This window comes from Pantherophis guttatus, chromosome 1, assembly GCF_059756535.1.
Source record: "Pantherophis guttatus breed Tessera chromosome 1, ASM5975653v1, whole genome shotgun sequence".
In the NCBI taxonomy this organism is placed as follows: Eukaryota; Metazoa; Chordata; class Lepidosauria; order Squamata; family Colubridae; genus Pantherophis; species Pantherophis guttatus.
Genome location: NC_142063.1, coordinates 181,024,278 through 181,047,359, shown reverse-complemented (window position 1 = coordinate 181,047,359; position 23,082 = coordinate 181,024,278). Strand labels below are relative to the sequence as shown.

Genomic DNA, 23,082 nt, shown 5'->3' with positions numbered 1-23,082 from the left:
GTGCCGTCAGCTAAACAATGTCGACTGGCGGCCGCCAGGGGGAGGGCCTTCTCTGTGGGGGCACCCACTATCTGGAACGAGCTCCCCCCAGAGATACAGAGGATCCCGGATCTATGCACTTTCCGCCGTGCTCTTAAGATTCTCCTATTCCAGCAAGCCGGCCTGGCCTAATTTTCTCCCCCGTTTTAAAATTCTTTTAAATCAAAATTTTAATCTGTTTTAAATTATTGGGATTTTTTAATTGTCTCGGGCTAAATTATTTAATCTGGTTTTAATTATGTCTTTTAACTTTTGTATTTATGTATTTTATTTTGTGTCTGTTCACTGCCCTGAGTCCTTCGGGAGTAGGACGGTATATAAATCTAATAAAACTAAAACTAAACTAAACTAAACAATAACTGAACAGGGATGCAAATGTGTAGCTCAAGCCTTCAGGAGGACAGACAGGAAAAGCTTAGGCTACAAGATGGTGAAACAACCTCTGTGCTTGGCAAGGAATCAGAACTGGTGATCAACAGACCTTCTCTCTCTTTCTCCTTTTATAAGAGAAGGAATATTTCAGTAGCCTCACACACTATACTGATCTGGATTAGAAAATACCATACCAAATAACTGCACCCAAATCATGCCTATAATTTTTTCTACAAATAAAGGGTTCCTGGTTGGCACAATTTATTTAGATTTATATTCCACTGCAATCTAGCCCACTGCTATTCAACATCTGAAGTTGAATAGCCATTACATCAACAGCCATTAAGGCTAATGCAATTTTCTTTTTCTTTTTCCTTTTTAATATACATCCATATTGTATGTGGAGAGTGTTGATTCTGGGCATCATTCATATTAATTCAAATTACAATAACAACATTAGTAATCTTTACCACATTTATCACACTTAGGTGATCATCATATTATTATTTAAACAGCAGAAAAGAAAATGCCTAACACCTATAAACCTCTAATCTTTCTATTTATTATTTTTGTTTATTCTATTAAAATATACATTCTAATATTTCCCCTAATTTTATTTCTGCCTCTATTATTACAACAAGCTCCCTTAATGTTTAAAAGGCAATTCTTTCTATCCATCATCTCTTCTCCTCTTTAGTGTTTCAATTTTTATTCATTTTTTTACTCGCCTCCCATACTCCTCATCTTTATCTCTATCTTTCTTGTTCAGTCTAAACATTTCTCCCAGTACAAACTTACGCTGGCAATTCTCCCACATGCCTGCCCATGTCTCAGTCTCCTTATCAAAGATGTCTTTCTGTCTATCCAATTGTTGATTTATCTGTTTTATTTTCTTCAATCTTTCTTCCTTTATCGGCTGGTTTGTCAGTACTATTTTTTGCTCCAGTCCTTGACTTATTTAACTATCATCTGTTCTTTCTGCTCCTTTTGTTTGCCATTTGTCTGGTCTTCCTCATCATCGAGCTTGCTGGATCATTTGCTGGTTTTTCTGATCCATGTTTTTTCCCTGTTCGTAGTCAATCTTCTGGTTTAAGTAGTCCATTTCATCCAATCATTCTATTGTTTCCACCAATTCCTGGGCAGTTTGTCTTTATTCGTTGTTCTTTGCAGAATATTTTCCATTTTCTCGTCTATACCATCCATTGATATTTTTATGCTTTGAAACAACAAAGTCATTTCATTAAAAAGTCCTCTCATTTCCACAGCTGTTCCTTCAACTCCAGTCATGATAGCAATATAAGTACATTAAACAGTAAAAGTCTCAATCTATTTCAAGAAGAGTTCAAAATTATAAGTTTCCAATCATTAGTAGATAGCACATTCCTCTCAGATTTCCGTGGTGCCTTTTTTCCAGCAGATGTTAATTTCAGTCAAAGCCATTTATTTCCAAGCAAAGTCATTTACTTAGACGGGCCAATTCCAACATTTATATTGGATTCATTCATATTCTAATAATCCAAACTATTTTCCGAATCCTTTGAATCTGCTCTATGATTTTGGTCTTTTATTCTAGTTTCCCAGGGTTTCTTTTATAAAATGTCTCTCTTATTTCCACCTCTGGTAAATGTAAGACAATAAACAATTAACGGTCACAGCCCTCCACCGGATATCAGATATTCCTTTCCTCCTCTGTAAATTTCCAGGAGTCTAGGAGTCACTTTTCCTTTCATCAGTAGATGGCATTCTCGACTTACTTTTCATCATAGAGCTCAGAAGTGCTTATTTTCACAGCTTAAACAATTATCCTTTTTCAATATTATAAGATATGGGATTTATTTTATCAATGGCTAGATAATAAAATATGGAAATGAAATAGGGATGAAACCATTATAACATAAGAACGGTAGAAATATACAAAGTTGAATGACTATTGTTAACCTAGGATGAAGAAATGAATAATATAAATATTTGAAAATAATTTTTATGAAAAGAGGGGAAAGCCATAGTTAAAGGATTAATGAGGATTATATTACAAAGATACTTATTAAGACTGGTAATATGAGAAATTAGATAATTAGTAAATAATGAATATGGTGAGGAAGTATAAAAGACTTGTAACTGACCGACACAGTTTTTGCAATTGTATGGATGATGGATTTATGTTTTATGTTTTGTTTTAAAAAATAAAAATTTTCAAAAAAACCCCCCAATTATCCTTTTGAATTTATCACGGATTTTTTATTTTCCTTGGGGTCAAGTAGAAGAAGAATCATCTCACCCAAAAACAATCATTGTTCATTCTGTTCACTCCTGCACTTTCTTAGGTGCTTTGGCTGTCCCCAGCTTCAGCCCCCCTTTACTTCAAGCCACCCCTCCAAGGTGGCTATGGCTCCTTTTGATGGGGAGAGCTTGGAGCGGGACTGCAGAGCTCACGGTCCTCGCCTCCGACACCACTGGAGGCATAGCCGGAAGACTAGGCCAATGCAATTTTCAAATGAATTAACAGAAGCACTGCATGTAGATCAAAGATGATAGACCCTACACTTTTAAATGGGGATGGAAAGGCTGGACTGGGAACAGAGGACAGTTACAAGGATGACAAGGGGCCTGGAAATAAAGCCCTACAGCAAATGGTTAAAGGAACTGGGCATATATAACTGGCATAGGGGAAAATCATAATCTCCCTCTACCTAAGAGTCTGCCTCAGGCAAATCTTTTGAAACAGACTAGGATAAGGACCGAAAGACTGAAATTGAATAAAGGAGATTCAGGTTGAATATTAGGAGCAATTTTCTGATGGTAAGAACTGTTACATAGTTGAATAGTCTGTCTCGAACAGTTATTTCCTCATATTGGAGATGATCAAATAAGAGCTCAATGGCAATTTGTCAGGGACGACTTAGTGTATTCTGGCAATTTATTTCACTTCTATAGCCGCTCATTTGAGTATAACTGGCAATGAGAAAAGAATTGGACTTGAAGAGTAAATTCTATTAAACTTGTACAATCTTACATTATTCTAAAATTTAACATATAATTGAATTAATCTCAGTATTTTCCTTTATCCAAGTATCAAACAGAATATTTTCAACTATCATCATAAAACACAGTAGAGAAAATTTTAAATGAGGTTGTTAATGCATCTGAAATATTTGAAATTGTAGTCTTATAAGAGCAGCTGCATCTTATAAGGATATCATCTATAAAGTTTAAAACAAAAGTCATTCATCCATAATTGTAACTCTTAAAATATTAATGTATGAGTAAAAAAATAATCATGGAGATTGCATATTTTCTATCTCTGCTAAAGTTTTTTAAAATGTTCCTGAGAATATAATTTAGACCTTACAGTTCTATCTATAAAAGGCTTCATGATTATGTCCCAAGCTATACCAAGAGAAGCACAATCTACAGAATAAACGTGATTAGCACATTTGTTGAAGGCCAATCCATGTAGACTATATTTTTGCAGAATAATTACTGGGAATTTTTATATTTTTCTTCAACTGTCAAAATATTCCAAAAGGCATTTTCTTAATGAAAAAAACAGAAAGACTGTAAAAATAGTTCCAATTATTTAGTTTAATTCACAACAAAAGACAAGTTATATAAGCTCTTTGCAGAAAACAATAATTATGAGACAGTAACATGCATGCAAATGTTTGTGGACTAAATCTTTTAAAGGTAGTTGGCTTCTCTTTAAACAGCTGCAAATCTATTTTCCTAATGAAAAGCAGAAAAAACTGTTACCAATTAGCCTATCTGAATATGGAAAAATGTAACATTTTCTGAAGGATGGAAGGACTTTATTGAAACATATTTATGGTCCGTTAGAAGTTATCCCAACTTCATTATATTTGTTCATCACAGAAACACCATGTGCCTATAAATTCTTTTCAGTTCAAAATGGCTTTTGTTAAACTCCAACATCAAGTTTCCCTTTGTATTCATATTGAATTATGTAGAGGAGAACTGCAGGATATCTAGTAGGTTATCTCAACAGATGTCAGCAGCTAGCCAAGTTATAGCTATGTAAGGCAATACAGAAATACTTCTTTGCTCTTATTTCTTCCAGGATTATTTTTGTACTTCATAATTCTGGAAGAAATAAGGGCAAAGAAGTATCTCTGTATTGCCTTACACAGCTATAACTGAGTTTGACTTAAGTAAAAGATGAGGCCACATGCCACATAAATCTTCTGAATACTGTAACATAATCTCAAGGTCCTGGATATGGTTTGCAACTAAGGATTTGCTAAACAAGCTTCATGAGTTCATGAATTCTGCTCCACACCTCCTCTGTGAATTGTTTAGGAAAGTAAAGAATTCCCTGATCAGCTATTGATCACCTTTTCAGTGGAAAAGGATACATCAATCTTTTTCAGTCATAGGAGATCACATATGGCTACAAAGTTTATGGAGCTACAGCTCATGAAAATCCAACCAATTTCCCTGTATGTTTCTAGGAAGCTCACTTTTGCTTTTACTTCAGACTACACATCCCCAGCCTCATTAGTTAGCAAAGGAAATAACATTAGTTAGCATAGGATAGTGGTCCTATCACTGGGCCACTATGTCCAATCAAATTCAAACAAGATTGTTTTCAGAATGGTCACTTCAACCATAGGTTTGGAATGCAGCTGCACCCCCCCTTCCATCCATTCCCCATTCTTGAATTCATGGCAGCTGATACTGAATAGTTGCGAAGCAAAAACTTGAGGTGGCAGCTGACATATACTTAGGCCAAAAAGTAATTGGGCCATTGAAAAAGCTCAGAGAAAAAAAGATTGTATATATCTGTGATGGCGAACCTATTGCACGCGTGCTGGAAGTGGCACGCAGAGCCATGTCGCCTGGCATGCGCGACGTCGCCCATTCCTCTTCCGGGTTTCCGGCACATGCAAGTGCCCGGCTAGCTAGTCTTCTGGTTACTGGTGTGCATGCATGTGCAACAATCAACTGGCCTTCACGTGTGCGGCAGTATCAGAAACTGGAAGATCAGCCAGACAGCTGATCATCCATTTCTAGTGCGCGCATGCCCACTGGGCAGCTCCTCTTAGTACGCATGCACACTGGCCATGCTGTCGGTGACCGCATGCAGCCCCGGGACATCCACCCCCTTGCCAGCCAGGAGCGCTACTGCTTGTCACTCCCCTGTGCCTGCCTTGTCACCGTCACCGCCACCACCACTGTGAGGAAAGGCCCCGAAGCTGCGCTGCCCAGGATCCACGTGGGCTGCCGCAGGGGGAGGCCAGGCATGGCTGTCTGGACGCTGTCTGGAGTGCAAGGCTGGCAGGAGGAGGAGCCGCTGCTGCATCTTAGCTACCATGAACGGCCTGCCGCCGCAGCCTGTCGCTGTCCTCTTTGCCCTGCCGCCTGCTCCTGTCACTGCCAGGGAAGCGGCAGTGAGAGAACTGCTACCACCAGGGGCAAGGGCAGGCTGGGGCTTCCCTCCCTCCTCACCGGAGGTTTGGGGCTGCGCAGGAAGCCTGCTCAGGCAGGGAGGGAGGGAAGCCTGCCCCCTCGCCCCTTGCCCCAGTGATTCTCACACTGCTGCTTCCCAGGCGGTGGCAGGAACAGCGGGTGGAGGCTTGCGGCTGCGCAAGAAGCCTGCTCAGGCGGAGAGGGAGGGAAGTGTGCCCCCTCACCCCGGCGATTCTCGCACTGCTGCTTACCCGGCAGTGGCAGGAGCAGCAGGCTGAGGCTTCCCTCTCTCCCTGGCGGAGGCTTCGGGCCGACAAAGTTTGGTGCAGGAGGCTTTCCAGGCCCAAAACAGGGCATGGGGGGGATGCACATGGGGGGGATGCGCACATATGCAGGGGAGGGGGGGGGCTGTGCGCGCATGCGCAGGTGGAGTGCACATTGCATTAAGGATGCTGACATGTGCATGCGCTATTGCATGCGTGCACTCATACTTTTGGCATGCAATGACAAAAAGGTTCGCCAACACTGGTATATATCAATAGACGATTACTGAATTAAGAACTTGCTCTTTTAGTTTTTATAACGGATACTGGTGACATTCATATTCTGCTTAGGACAATTAAAACAAGTATATTTTTAATCTAAAGTATACTTGAGAACAGTCATTGTGCCTTTTCAATTGCCTCTGAAAAATATGTGAACAACCATTTATACAATAACTCATACTTTTATCTTGTTTCCGGGGAGCTTACCTGAAAACTTTTGAAAATGATACAATTCTAACCCTGACATTTTTTTCAGTCACATAAAAAATTTGAAGATGCATGTAGTAAGAATCTAAGAATTATTACTTTAATATAAAGGAAAAAGCAATTTTTATTCACAAAATACCTATTTCTTCATCTCCATCTCTTCATCTCCATTCTGCTGATGTTACATAAAACCCCACCCCTTACAGTTATCTGGTGTGGTAAGTGATAGTGCAGTCATACTTAACAACAGAATTCTAACCTACAAATTTCCTTGAGTTTAGGTTCAAGGATGCTACTTAGGATTTCTTTATTGTCTACCTCTTCTGTCAAATAAAACAAATGTGAATACATAGGAACTAGAAAAGTTCACACTACATTTATTGCCTTTCCTCAAAACTATATTTGATCTCTTGCCCTCTGCTTTTTATGCAGCCAACTTCATGTTTACATTTCTATGTCTAGAAATGTAAACATACCAATGTGAGCATACCAGTTGAGATTGTCAACACAGGGCAAACTTTATTTAGTGTGTCTTGATGATGTCACCAATATATATATATATATTTTCTATTATATCCAAGGAGTTGAAATGGACACCTAAAATTAGAACCATCATTAAAAAGACACAACAGATGAAAGTGTTATAAAAAATATTAGAATGTGCTGAGATGGACAGATTAACACTTAAAATAAAGGAAAAGGAAGAAACAGAATACTTTTTGACATGGGACTTGTTTTACCAATGGTTAATTAACAGAATCAGAGATTAGAATTTAAAAAAGATAATAAGAACTTTTGTATTAAAAACTTTGCAAGATAGATAAACTTATAATAAAAATAAATAAAATAAAAATAAAATAAAAGTAAAAGTAAAAAATAGTATTACTATTTTGTGATTATTACTGAATGTTTATGTTTATTATTATGATTAATGTTGATCAATATGGCATTTCTACTTAAAATTAATTGTGCCCAGATGACACACTGTTCAGATAGATATGGAATTTTTTATGTGATATTTAAAAGATGTAATAAAATATATATTAAAAAAAAGAGGTTTAAAAAAAGGCACAACAAAGAATGTTCTTCCTACATCAATTCAGAAAGCTCAGATTACCCAAGGACTGCTGATAAAGTTCTACAGAGGATAGTTAGGACTGAAGAAAAAACAATCGCAACCAGCCTGCCTTCCATTGAGGAATGAGGTTCTGCATGAACCAGAAAGAGGGATGAGAAAATATCTACAGATCCCTCACATCCTGGCCGTAAGGTATTCCAACTTCTCCCCTCAGGATGCCAACTAGACACAGATAGTTTTTTCCCCCTGTGCTAAACACTTTTTTCCACTCTGCTAAACACTTAACTCCCAAGCACTCTCTTTTCTCATTTTTTTGCATCTTTCTTACTATCTTCTCCTATTGGTTTCTTATGATTTATCAATCATTGTTTGTAACTTATGATTAATGATTGTAATATTACTTAACCTATTACTTGTATTCCATTCCATTCTATAATAACATTTTTAAAATGGCACTAGCACTAGCACTTAGATATAAATCTTTATATCTGCTTTATATATATTTTATATATATGTATTATAGCCCTCTCTAAGCGGTTTTAGAGTCAGCATATTGCCCCCAACAATTTTGGGTCCTTATTTTACCCACCTCAGAAGGATGGAGGGCTGAATCAACCTTGAGCCTGGTGAGATTTGAACTGCCAAATTGCAGGCTGCCGGCAACCAGCAATACTCTAACCACTGTGCCACCATGGCACTAAAAGAATGTATCTGCTTTAAATGACATTTCTCAAAATTCTATTTTTACATCCTTCCTGCCCTCATTTGAATTATGGAAAAGGGTCACCTGTCCCCATTTCTTTCTTTCACTCTAAACTTACCTGCCCAGGTAAATTTATTTCTGCACTCCTGAGGATTAAAATATTCAACTGAGATAACTGATATAATTCTACACCTTAACCATTTTTTATTTCAACCGCCCTCAATGTTGCTGTTATGTCATGCTGATACACAGTTCATATACATGAAAACACACACAGAAACTGTTGCCATGTTATAGATTTTTTTTTTCTCCCCAAGATAAGCAAACACATGAGGATCAGGATTGTGTACAGGCATCATTTTCTAAAAAGATAGTGGCTTACCTTGATTGAAAATCCTTCATTTTGTTACAAGGCTGGTATCTTTTCATGAGTTTTCTATTTTTCTTAATGAAAGTATTGAAAGGAATATATTCAGTATAATAAATATTTAAGAGGGAGTAGTTTCATCAAATTTAACAGTCCAAAAAGGGTCTGCAAAAGTATTTTGGAAGGATAAAACAGCCAGTAAATAAAGTATTCAGCTAGTCCTCAACTTACAACCATTCGATTAGAGACTGTTTGAAGTGATAACCGCACTGAAAAAAGTGAGCTTTGACCACTTTTCACGCTTATGACCTTGCAGCATCTCCATGGTCATGTGATCAAAATTCAAACATTTGGCAACTGACATATTTAGGATGGTTGCAGTGTGCTGAGGTCATGTGATCACCTTTTGTGACCTTCTGACAAGCAAAGTCAATGGCGAAGCAGGATTCACTTAACAACTGTGTTATTAATGTAATGCAGTAATTCAGTGATTCTGCTGAGCCTGGTGGCTCAGCAGACTGATAGCATTGTGATTAACACCAGCTGTCTGCAATTACTGTAAATTCGAATCTCACCAGGCTCAAGGTTGACTCAGCCTTCCATCCTTTCTAAGGTAGGTAAATTGAGGACCCAGTTTGTGGGGGCAATAAGCTGACTTTGTATAAATATACAAAAGTATGAAGGCTATTGCTTAACGCATTGTAAGCCACCTTGAGTCTCCGGAGAAGGGTGGCATATAAATCAAATAAAAAAAAAAAGCAAAAACAAAACAACTGTGGCAAGAAAGGTTGTAAAATAGCACATAATTAACAAAAGGTCAAAATTAATGAAATTAAATGTCTCCCTTAGCAACAAAAGTTTTGGGCTGAATTGTGGTCATAAATCAAGAACTCCCTGTATTTTTAGTCCTTCACAAGTAATCCTTGATTTACAGCCATTTGTTTAGCGACCATGTTCTGACCTAGGCTCCCTTAAAAAGCAGGAAGCCGGAACTGGTCCCGGCAAAATCTTTTATTTACACAACTGTGAATTACTTTCATTCACAGTCAGCAAGGTTTGTCCAAACAGTTTTTCAAAGGAATATTTATTACACACCTTATCTCGTTTGGCAAGCTGCCACATAATTTGTTTCCAAATGCAGAGTAATGCAAACCTTGGCACAGAGTCTCTTAGAGTTACAAACAGAATTTTACACTCTTGCAACTACCAAACGAATTGTTTCCTGCAAATGCCCCCTCCCCATTCGTTCCTCTTTTGTTTCCTATGTGAGAGGCCAATAATCTGCAACGTGTGGCTTTACTCCCAAGTCGACCCTGCTTTCTGAGTTGTTCTTGTCTTCTGGCAGCTCTGCCCATTCGCACACTGGGAATGGGCTCCAGCTGTTCCTCTGCCTCGCTGCTGCCTATCTCCCTCGCTGCCTCCATTGCAGAGCCCTCGTCCAAGCTTTCCCCAGCTTCCAGGACTGGCCCATGTTCCTCCCCAACCTCCTGTCTGACTCTGCTGCCAGCTCTGCTGACTGCCGGCGGGCCACAACAAACCATTCAGTTACAGTGGCACTGAAAAAAGTGGCTTATGACCCGTCTCACACTTACAATCATCAAAGCATCTCCACAGTCACATGATCAAAATGAGAACCATGGTGACGCAGTGGTTAGAATGCTGTACTGCAGGCTCCTTCTGCAGACAGTCGGCTGCTTGCAATTTGGCAGTTCGAATCTCACCTGGCTCAAGGTTGACTTAGCCTTCCATCCTTCCGGGGTTGGTAAAATGAGGATCCAAATTGTTGGGGGCAATATGCTGACTCTGTAAACTGCTTAGTGAGTGCTGTACAGCACTGTGAAACGGTATGTAAGTCTAATTGCAATTGCAAAATTCAGGCACTTGGCAAGTGGCATATATTTATAACAGTTACAGTATCCCGGGGTCATATAATTGCCATTTGTGACCTTGCCAGCTGATTTCTCATAAGCAAAGTTAATGGGGGAAGCCGGATTTGCTTAATGACATGATTCACTTAATGGTGATGATTCATTTAACAACCGTGGGAAAAAGAGTTGTAAAATTCGGCACAAGTCACATAACAACTGCTTTGCTTTGCAACAAAAATTCTGGCAATTGAAACCAGAATTTCTATTGCAAAGCAAGGCAGTTTTTGCATGATCACATGACCCCGGGACACTGCAACTGTTGTAACTACATATAAATACCACTTGCCAAGCACCTGGATTCTGATCATGTGACCATGGGGATGCTTTGACAGTTGTAAGTGTGAGAACAAGTCATAAACCACATTTTTCAGTGCTATTGTAAACAAATGGTTGCAAGTCAAGAATTATTTGTGTAGAAAATAGTTTGAAAATTCATTTTCTAAGTTATTGAATTACATATACATAGTTGGGCTCAAAACTGAAAAAAGTGTGTAGCAAATAACACAGAATACACACACACACACACAGTGTAAGGATTGCCTTTCCCTCTAACTTAAGAAAGTGAAAACTCTTGAAATGGAGTATTTCAAAAGGAACCTTTTATTAAGCAGGAGTGACAGCAATGGATTCAAAGCAACGTCTGAGTACCCTTAGGCAAGACAAGTAGGATTAAAGCAGTAGAGACCCCTCCCTTTAGCCAGAATGCAGATTTTAGCCAATACACAAGTGTGAAGATGTTTTCTTTACCAGCTGCCCTGAGAACCAGATAAGCATGCATTCCCATTGCTATCCTCTGTTATCCTTTAAAGTGAAACAGCCCACATGGCCATCATAAACTTTCCCCAAAGGTAAGGAGTTCTCAGGGCGCTTCGGCACCAGGATATAGGTTGTAAAATATCTGTTGACACAGGCAATGCTAATAAATCGAATCCAAGCCACCCCCGCTCTCCCAATTGAATAACTTTAAGGGATCTGACACACATATATATGTGATGTCATTATCATGCACACTAAGTAAAGGTTGCCCTGTGTTGACAGTCTCAGCTGGTATGCACATATACATATGCATTCAAACATGAAGTTGGCTGTATAAAAAGTAACAGAGGACATGGATCAAATAGAGCTTTGAGGAATGGCAATAAATACAATGTGAACTTTTTTAGTTCTATTTCATCACTAGCAAGGGTGAAATAGCTTTTATTTTTTTTTGGTATGAAAGCTATATTGCAGGTAGCTTGCATATTGCATATTGAACCTTTTGGCAGGCAAATCATGAGTGTTCTGTTGCATATTTGTAAAAAAAAAAAAAGAAGAAGAAATGCTTCTATTTTTCCTGGTAATTGCCAAGTATCAACATAGACTCCAGGCTATTAAAACAAAAGGTGTGTGTGTTTGTGTATTCTTGCAACTATTACCTATACAAAGGTACAGCCTTCCCAATCCAGCTGCCTGCCACAGCCAGCCCACTCAGTGCCATCCTGAGACTGCAGTCACCACTTCCCTACACGGCTGCTGTTGATGTCCCCCAGCAATGCATGTCATGGAGGCCAAATTGTGCAGGTGTTTCTCTCTGCAAGCCATCGCCCCCGCGCCCCCGCGCCCCCTGTCTCCGCCCCCTACAAGCATCCCCAAGGAGAGAGTCCCGGTGCTGCCCCTTTCCCGCTTGCCGCTGACTTTCCTCCACTTGCTGACACTCCCACTGGCGGATATGTCACAAATGGAGCTAATTGTCCCATGGGGGGAATTGGATGTGGAGATTTGTGTTGCAATGCACCTGCGAATAGATAGCATGGTAGAAGAGGCAATATAGTAATGGTGGCAGTATAGCACTGGGGAGGGCCAGCCATGGACAAAGGCTGGCAGTGGGTTGGCTGGACTGTGGAGGCCGAGATGAAGCGGGCACGTTCATGTGTCCATGATCAATTGCCTAGACCCCTATGAAACTGCAGTGATTTTGATACCTTGTATCTCTGTTTTGGAGGCTCTGAAAACAATCCCTAGACACTCTTCCAGCATTTTAAAATAATCAACATGTGTCTGTGTGTGGTTTCCTTAAATGCAGCCACAATTACATTCTCTATCAGTTCTATATCTGTGCAAGCTACATTCCAATCGGCCATATTTGAGTTTTTAGAGTCAGGATCTTTATACAGTTGTGCTCATAAGTTTACATACCCTGGCAGAATGTATGATTTCCTGGCCATTTTTCAGAGAATATGAATGATAACACGAAAATGTTTCTTTCACTCATGGTTAGTGTTTGGCTGAAGCCATTTATTATCAATCAACTGTGTTTACTCTTTTTCAATCATGACAACAGAAACTACCCAAATAACCCTGATCAAAAGTTTACATACCCTGGAGACTTCCGGGTTTTGCTGGCTCCGGTGAAGACGGTGCCTTTTTAAGGTCCGCCAGCCCCGCCGTTTGTAGAGCCGCTTCGATCGTGAGAAGCGGCTTGAAAACTCCAGAATCTGTAGGATTTGAAGGAGAGAGTTGGCAAGGCGCAGGTTGAGCCCCTGTGAGCCCCCAGGAATTTGCTACTGGGGAGGAAACAGGCGTGGCTCCCTTTCAACTTGCAAAGACTCCGGGCGGCGTGGGACGACTCTGTTTATTGCAGAGCAAGCCGGCAGCAGCAAACACAGCCGATTGAATTTAACCTTACTAATTAACGGAGAAAAAAAAAACCCGAACCCTGAAACCAAGGAATTGCAAGTATTTCCCTTTCTTTGTGACTTTTTGATCTGACTAAAAACTGAAGTGAGTGGGAGTGGCTTGAAAAGATGGCGCCGCTCCAGCGCTAACAAGTTAACAAGCTGAAAGGGAAAGTGACTCTTTGAAGCTATTCTAACAAGTTACATTGTAGTGCTGTTTGTTGCGAGTACAGGAGAAGAGGGGTGAGAAAAAAAAAATCCCTTTCTAAAACAAGCTGATTTCACACAAGTTTAATTTTACTTACTTCTAACCTGATTAAAACTGGGGGATTTTCTAAGAGGACTTTGTGGTGCTGGAAGAAGAAAAAGGATTTTTTTTTTTAGAAAATCTAACTCACGAGGTAAAATGGCCTCTAAAAAACAGGAAAGCAAGGCAGCAGGGGGGGGATCTCCCACACATAAGCCTGAACAGCAGTTTGATTTTGAAAGTTTAAAAAAATTTATCACGCAGGCTTTGGATGATAAATTTCAAAAATCCCAACAGGAAATTAAGCAGGAAATTACTGAAATGAAAAATTTGGTGAAAGAGAATTATGACAAGGTGACTGATAAATTATCAAATGCAGTTTCTGGCCTGTCAGAAGTTATTATTAAAGTGGACTCTAAATTGGAAGAATTTAAATCAGAAGTGAATGTTAAAATAAAAGATACTGATTTTAAAATTTCTGATGTGGATAATAAAGTGCAGAGAGTTGAAGATGAAATCACGATGATGAAATTCCGGTCCATGGAATTTGCTATAAGAATTAGAGGTATCAAGGAGAGTGACCGGCAAGATCTGAGACAGGTTTGTGCTGATGCCTTGGCTGTGTTGTTAAAAATTGATCCTGATGAGATTTTATGCAAAATAGATAAAATTTACAGAGTGAACTCGTGGGTGGCCAGACAAAGACAATTACCAAGAGACGTGGTGATTTATTTCACAGACAGAAGAATGAGAAATGATATTCTGCAAAAATCTTTTCTTTCCTCTGTGCAAGTTGAGGGAACTCAAGTTGGAATTTATAAAGAGTTACCGCCAAAGATGCTGAAAGATAGAAAAGATTTTGGTTTTCTAGTAAAGGAATTAAACAAATTACAGATTCCATTTCGGTGGGATGCCCCAACGGGTATAATTTTGAAGTACCAGGGGGAAAAACACCGACTGAATACTGTTGAAAAAGCGGAATATTTTTACTACAATGTTTTTAAAGAGAGGTCACCATCTCCACGCTCATCTACTGTACTGGAGATAAAGGAGAGTGAGAAGGAGAAGCAACCCCAGCAAGAATTGGAAGCGCAGCTTAAGCAGATTGAACTAGATCCAACGGAAGCGCAGGGTGCTGAAGGAGGTTTTCTGGATGAGCCCCTGTTAGAATCTTCTCCAATTCTGACTACAAGAGATGTGGCACTGGACCTAGAGCGTATGGCTGAAGCTAAAGACCAGCGAATAACCCGTGCAGTTTCAAAACAACTTAAAGAAAAACAATTGCAAGAAAGAGCTACGGCACAACAATATAAAAAAGGAGCTAAGAGTACTACAGATCAAAGGGAAGCCATGGGGAGAGCAACGTCGGTGGCCTCGGAAGACATCCGGCAATTCTGCTCGTCGCTTCAAAAAGGTATACATGATGGTTAAGTTTTTGTCTTGGAATGTGAATGGACTGAATTCGCCACAGAAAAGAAAGAAAATATTTACATATTTACAACAATTTAATAATGATATAATTTGTTTACAAGAAACTCATATCAGAACGCAAGATCAAAAATATTTGATAAACTTAAAGTTAGGAATACATTTCATAGCATCAAATTTGGAAAAAAAGAATGGCGTGGTTATTTATATAAACAAAAGATTTTCAGCTAAAATTATAGAAGCGGATGAAGGTGGTAGATTTGTAGCAATTGAACTGTGTACTCCATATGGTCAAATTCTTGTGATTGGGCTTTATGCTCCCAACCAACAGCAGGATCACTTTTATAAAACTTTGCATACTAAAATGTTGCAATGGGACTATAGATCAATTTTGATTATGGGAGATTGGAATGGAGTAATTGATTCCAAGCTAGATAAAAGAAGTCTGGCGAAGTCAAAGATTAGACTACCACAAACTTTTTTTGAAATGAAAGAAGATTTGGAACTAAAGGATGTCTGGAGAATACATAACTTAAAAGACTTGGATTATACTTTCTTTTCTGACAGACATAGATCTTTTTCAAGGATTGATTTTATTTTAGTATCAAATGATTTACTTGTCAAAACAAAAAGAACAAAAATTTTTCCAAGAACTTTATCTGATCATAGTCCAGTATGGATAGAAATTGAGACTGCAAAAATTGAGAGAAGATCATGGAGACTAAATGAAAATCTGTTTAGATATGAAAAAAATATAACAGAACTTAAGAAGCAGATGAAAGAATTTTTTGAAATTAATTTGAACAAGGGTACCCCTATTGAAATTGTATGGGATGCGAGTAAAGCATATATGAGAGGGGTACTCATTTACATGAACTCTAAGCACAAATTGAATAGACAAAAGAAAAGAATTGAAATTGAAGCAGAAATAAAGAAAAAAGAACAGTTAGTTATTAAAAATCCAACAGATGAAAGAACACATAGTGCTATAAAACTCTTGAAAGACCAATTCCAAATGCTTATGGCGGACCAGGTTGCAACAAATTTACAATATGCAAAGCATAACACATTTTGTAATGCCAATAAACCGGGCAGATGGCTGGCTTACACCCTAAGGAAGAAGCAGAGTATGCGGACCATCGACTGTATTGACATTGGAGGGACAGAAATTTATCAACAAAAATTAATTAAAGAAGTTTTTGTAGATTACTATACTAAACTATATGCTAAAGATGACATACAGAATGGACTTATAGAAAAATATCTAGAAAATAAAAGAGTTACAAAAGTTACTAACTTACAAAAGGAAAGACTGAATCACCCTATAACAGCTGAGGAGATAATTGTAGCAATAAAACAACTGAAAACTGCCAAAGCTCCGGGAACAGATGGTTTGACTGCAGTGTATTATAAAACTTTGCAAGCAGAAATGGTGGAACAACTTAGAGACTTATTTTGTAATATACAACAAGGGGGCAAAATACCCCCATCATGGAAAACAGCTTATATTTCTTTGATACCAAAAGAGCAAGCGGGTCCTAAAAAACCGGAAAATTATAGGCCAATATCTCTTCTGAATAATGACTACAAAATTTATGCAAAAGTATTAGCCAACAGGTTGATGCCAGTGATTCAAGAGGTGATTCATGAAGATCAAGCGGGATTTATAGAGGGTAGATATATGAAGGACAATGTAAGGCAAGTGATAGATTTACTGGAATATCTTGAGAAGAATAAACAGATCCCTGCAGTGCTGGCTTTTTTGGATGCGGAGAAAGCCTTTGATAGAGTGGATTGGAATTTTCTATTAAAGACTTTGAAAAAAATGGACTTTGGGGATCAATTTATATTGGCGGTTTCAGCAATTTATCAAGAGCAAAAGGCACAGATTATTATTAATGGAAGTTTGACAACAGATTTCAAAATTGAAAAAGGAACAAGACAAGGTTGTCCGTTATCCCCATTGCTTTTTATTTTAACATTAGAAGTCTTGTTGAATATAATAAGGGATTCGATTAGCTTGAAAGGTATAGTGATAAGGCAAGAAGATTACAGAATAAGGGCATTTGCAGATGATCTGGTTGTTACCCTAACACAACCGATGGAATCAATAATCCTGATGAAAGACATTATAAGAGATTATGGTGCAGTATCAGGATTCAGACTGAACCAGAAAAAAACTAAGATGATAGTCAAAAATATGACACAAGAACGAAAATATGAACTTGAAAGGAGGGCAGGTTTTGAGATTGTGTCAAAGGTTAAATATTTAGGAGTTCAGGTTGCAGAATCTAATATGAAACTGATTCAAAATAATTATGAGGTTTTGTGGCGAGAGGTGCAAAAAGACATGGAGATATGGAAAAAACTGCAGCTTTCTTTACTTGGAAGAATAGCAGCAGTAAAGATGAATATTTTGCCAAGATTTCTATTTCTGTTTCAAATAATTCCGGTGCTTAAAAGTGATAAACAACTGAAAGAGTGGCAAAGAGGACTGAATAAGTTTGTCTGGAATGAGAAAAAACCGAGAGTGAAATTGAAAATTATGCAAGATGTTCCAGAAAGGGGAGGTCTTAAACTTCCAAACCTACAGTTATATTATGAAGCAGCAGCTTTGACTCAAGCAAGTGACTGGTTTGGAAGGAAAAAGACTGGAATATTGAATATAGAAAGTTTTGATCTTGAATTTGGATGGCATGCTTATTTATTTTATGATAACAAAGTGGATAAAGTATTTAAAAGCCATATACTTAGAGACTCTTTGATGAGAGTTTGGAAGAAGCACCGACTCAAATGGAATTACAAAATACCGTTATGGCTGGATCTTGGTCATACTATGTGGAATACAAATATAATGTCACTCGGGGGGTTTTTATATAAAGAGATTCTTTTTACAGATGCGGGCAGATGGCAGTTGAAGACATTACAGACACTGTTGGATGAAGGAATTAATTTAACTTGGTTACAATATAATCAACTACAATTGAGATGGAAAGAGGACCAAAAAACTGGTATTATGTTGCATGAGGAAGAATTGGTCAGACATATAAAAGAGAAAGGTCCAATGCATATTAAAAGGCTTTATAATGTTTTGTTAGAAAGGGATTCAGAAACTGAATTGGTTAAAGATTGTATGATTAAGTGGGCACAAAATTTTGAAGAACCAGTGATGTTAGAAACATGGGAAAAGATATGGGTTCAGAATGTTAAATTTACACAATCGCAGAATTTGAGGGAAAATTTTTATAAGATGTTTTACAGATGGCATTTAGATCCCAAGAAATTATCCTGTATGTATCCTAATGTTCAGCCAAAATGTTGGAGATGTGATTGTTTAGATGCTACATATTATCATGTTTGGTGGAATTGTAAGAAAGTTAAGGCTTTTTGGATTAAAATATGGTGGGTTATGCAGAATGTTTTGAAGAGAAAAATTCCATTTTCCCCACAATTGTTCTTATTGGGTATAGTAAAGGGTTTTACACTGGATGAAATTAAGTTGATATTGTACATGATCACAGCAGCGAGGTTATTGATAGGTAAATATTGGAAAAATGAGGCTTTACCCACTATTGAAGAATGGACTTTGAAGATGGCCAGTTTTGCGGAGATGGCAAAGATCTCAGCATTTTTAAAAGATCGCTCACAAGAGACTTATGAATGGGAATGGAAAAAGTGGATAGATTATGTGCAGAACAAATATCAAGTTAGGAAATACCAAATAGCTTTTCATTGAAAGTATTATATAAAAATAGAAATGAATGAATACTGTGAGGGGGGGGGATTTTTTTTTTTTTTTAAGGGGGTTTGAGGGGTTCAAGTTTTGTAAAAAGGGGACTTTGATGGGATTATACTTCATGGAAGTCAGGGGGGGAGGGTTAGGGGGGGTTTGAGGGGGGTTAGGGTGGGGAGCGGGGGGTGGGATGGGGGGGGAAAATGGGGTGAAAATGTAATTGTAAAACTTTTGCAATAAAAAAAGTTTACATACCCTGGTGATTGTGGCCTGATAACATGCACACAGGTTGACACACTGGGGCGTGAATGGCTATTACAGGTAACATCCTTACCTGTGATCTGTTTGCATGTAATTAATGTGTGTGTATAAAAGGTTAATTAGTTTCTGGCCTCCTGACAGACCCTTGCATCCTTCATCCAATGCTGCATTGATGTTTCTGCATTGACGTTTCTGGATTCTGAGTCATGGGGAAAGCAAAAGAATTGTCAAAGGATCTACGGAAAAAGGTAGTTGAACTGTATAAAACAGGAAAGGTATCTAAGGAATTGAGAATGCCCATCAGCAGTGTTCAAACTCTAATCAAGAAGTGGAAAATGGGGGTTCTGTTGAAACAAAATCACGGTCAGGTAGACCAAGTAAATTTTCAGCTACAACTGCCAGGAAAATTGTTCGGGATGCAAAGGAAAACCCACAAATAACTTCAGGTGAAATACAGGGCTCTCTGAAAACATGTGGTGTGGCTGTTGCAAGATGCACAATAAGGAGGCACTTGAAGAAAGATGGGCTGCATGGTTGAGTCACCAGAAGAAAGCCATTACTACACAAATGCCACAAAGCATCCCACTTACAATACGCCAAACAGCACAGAGACAAGCCTCAAACCTTCTGGCACAAAGTCATTTGGAGTGATGAGACCAAAATTGAGCTTTTCGGCCACAACCATAAATGCTACATTTGGAGAGGAGTCAACAAGGCCTATGATGAAAAGTACAGCATTCCTACTGTGAAACACGGAGGTGGATCGCTGATGTTTTGGGGATGTGTGAGCTACAAAGGCACAGGAAATTTGGTCAGAATTGATGGCACAATGAATGCAGTATCAAAAGATACTGGAGGACAATTTGCATTCATCAGCCCGGGAGCTGCGCATGGAACGTACTTGGCAATGATCCTACACACAAGACCAAGTCGACCTGTCATTGCTACAGCAGAATAAAGTGAAAGTTCTGGAGTGGCCATCTCAGTCTCCTGACCTCAATATCATTGAGCCACTCTGGGGAGATCTCAAACATACAGTTCACGCAAGACAGCCCTAGAATTTACAGGACCTGGAAGCTTTTTGCCAGGAAGAATGGGCAGCTTTACCATCTGAGTAGATAAAGAGCCTCATCCACACATACCACAAAAGACTTCAATGTTAAAGGGGGCAATACACCGTATTAAGAACTGGGGTATGTAAACTTGTGATCAGAGTCATTTGGGTAGTTTCTGTTTTCATTATGATTGAAAAAGAGTAAACACAGTTGATTGATAATAAATGGTTTCAGCCAAACACTAACCATGAATGAAATAAAAGTTTTTGTTATCATTCATATTCTCTGAAAAATGGCCAAGAAATCATAAATTCTGCCAGGGTATGTAAATTTATGAGCACAACTGTAAATTCTGATCAATTGCTCATGCATGTCCTGTTTTCTCCCCTCACAATCTAGATTTTTGTTGATGTGTTTTTTAAGGTTTTTTTCTTACTGTCAAAAAATAGCATGTAGAAGAAGGAGAAAAAGGCCAGTTTCAAGCAGCTGTATTTTATCTCCATATTTGCTATTTATACAAATGTCCAGACAAAACAAGAGACTGCATAGATACAGACTGGTGAGAAACAAACACTTAGAGGGAAACTGTACAATAATTCTTGGGGTGTAAGGACCTGGGTAGTAGGTTAAGGCCTGATCCCACCTGACCCAAGACTAATACAAAACTGGGAATGCAGAACAGGTGCCTGTACAAACCTTGCTAATACTCTCCTGATTCATTATTCAAAACCCACTTTTAAGTGTCCAGGCTTTTAGAATGCATAATTGAGGGTTATTAGGTGTTGTCCCCCCCACACCCCACAACATTAGAAATACATCTAGAAAAGTTCTCTAGGTTCATTACCATATCTAAGTTTTAACAGGGTGCCAATCCAAGAAGGAATCATGTCATTCTAATTGGTGACATTCGGTACTCATATTCCACCACTGCTCACAAGGCTTCTGGGTGTAATTCAAGGTGCTGGCTATCACTTATAAACCTTCCCATGGCATAGGACTGAATTATTTGTGGGACTGACAGGAGAGAAATGCTGTGGTTCCTACTGATTAAAAAATGTTATCAACGAAACATTTGACAACGAAAAAGTGGATTTTTTTTACTATGTATAACATCCCCCTATTGATACTGATCAGGGGTGGGTTCTAACCGGCTTTACTACCTGTTCTCTTTGTGCGCGTGCTTCGCACGCGATCGCCTCACCAACTGCATTGGTGTTAGAAAAAAAATGAGTTGGAAAAGTAGTAAAAATGACAGGTTAAAGTACTGTGGGATTTCTGAATACACACTGATAAAGTCTTGCCTCATAACACACTAGATTTAATTTTGGTTGAAAAGAGGAAAGTGCGGATAACTAATGTGGTAATACCAGAAGATAGCTGAATAGAAGAGAAATTGGAGAAGATCAAAAACTATCAAAATCTGAAAAATGAAGTTGAAAGATTATGACATAAACCATCTGCAATGGTCCCAATGCTTATCAAAAATATCTTGGACAGTTTAGAAAATCATTGCATTGCATTGATTCACATGCTGGACCCGGGCAGCGTGGATGCAACCCCCCCACCCCACTCCACAAACACCCTAGAGACGAGACCCTGGTCCTGCTGTCTGATCCCAGGCAAGGGAAGTTAAGCCCCCAAGGAACCCTCACCCTCCACCCCCCAAGGGGGACCTCCACCACATCCTTCCTCCCTCACCCCCACCCCATTCCCTGATGGGGGCTGAGGGATCTACCCTTCCTTTCTATCCACCTGGCCCCATCCTAGACTTGCTGGATAATTATTTGCTCAAAAGGAAAAGAAAAGACAACACACATTCACGCACATTGGTTGTGCCGAGGTGAAAGAAAAGCATGGTGGGGGAGAAACTTTGCAAATCCTTTTGAATTTTTAATATTTATACGCAAACCTGGTCCTAAAATGTGATCTGTCTCCACACAACTCCTAAAACCTGATAAAGAGACTCCGGTCCAACAAAATTATACATTTATTAATTGAGCAAAATGATCCAGGACCTTTGAAGATTTCCAGATTGTTCCTAACAGCTTACAAAGGTTTTTTGAGTAACCGTTCAAAGTTACAATGGCATTGAAAAAACAAAATTTCCATCTGTTAATTGCAAAAGGCCACACGGCTTCGATCCACACATATAGTATGCTGATATATTACAATATTTTAGGTTCTTGGAAGAACTTAATATGAATGAAGGCCAACATCAAATAAATATGCTAGAGTTTTATCCCATCTCCTGAGGATTACAGAACTCCACAACAGCTGCCCAAAACTACTTCAGGAAAGAGGTAATAGTGGGGTTCAGCTTTTAGGAAGTTTCCCCAAACACTCCCGTCCTCAGTAAATTTTGTTAAGGTTACCTACCAGAAATACTGAATGGCTATCTATAAGGGATATAGTAGATTTCTGCACCGGGCCAGGATTTGGTCTAGACAGGTTTCTTCCAACCCTTTCATTCTATGAACAAGCATTTGGATCCAGAAGCTAGAATATGGCAACTCACCATAAATTATTTCAGAATATTAATAAATACTAAAAAATCAAATGAATCAAATTATCATTTATTATCATTTAGTTAATTAAATTAAAAATTAAACAATTAAAATTAAACAATATTGACTATTTCATGGAAAATGGTTTTGAAGTAAATGAGCTGAGACAATCTAATTTCTCCTCTAACACTTTTAGATAAAAAATACAAATAACTGCACCAAACCAGGCAATTCAAGAATACTACCAAGACTATTGTAAACTTACATTCTGTTCCAGTGCTGTAATCTCTTGCTCAGATTTTGCAAGCTTAAATTTCAGGTCACTGATTTGTCTATTTGCATCTCCTAAATAAATAACAATGTAAAGTCATGTCTGACATCAAATTAATTTTCAAATACTGTAACTCCTTTAGCATTAATCACACAGCTAAGGATGTTACCCACCAGCAGATGGTTCTCCCTCCTTCTTCAGATTTCAGTAATACAGATAGTCCTCGAGTTATGAATGTAATGGAGCCTGCCCACTTCATTCATAAC

General features: G+C 38.6%; 1 protein-coding gene across 12 annotated transcripts in view; it reads right to left on the bottom strand.

Annotated features, from left to right (window-relative positions):
* LRRFIP1 (LRR binding FLII interacting protein 1) overlaps positions 1-23,082 on the bottom strand; it is a 245,806-nt gene that overhangs the window by 23,230 nt on the left and 199,494 nt on the right. For 11 of the 12 annotated variants that reach the window (XM_060682373.2, XM_034426193.3, XM_087885669.1 and 8 more), the window contains one exon: positions 22,811-22,890. In XM_060682373.2, coding sequence (XP_060538356.2) covers positions 22,811-22,890 — 80 coding nt within the window. Of the gene's footprint in view, positions 1-8,750; positions 8,813-22,810; positions 22,891-23,082 lie in introns of all 12 variants that reach the window. The other variant, XM_060682374.2, reaches the window with a different exon arrangement.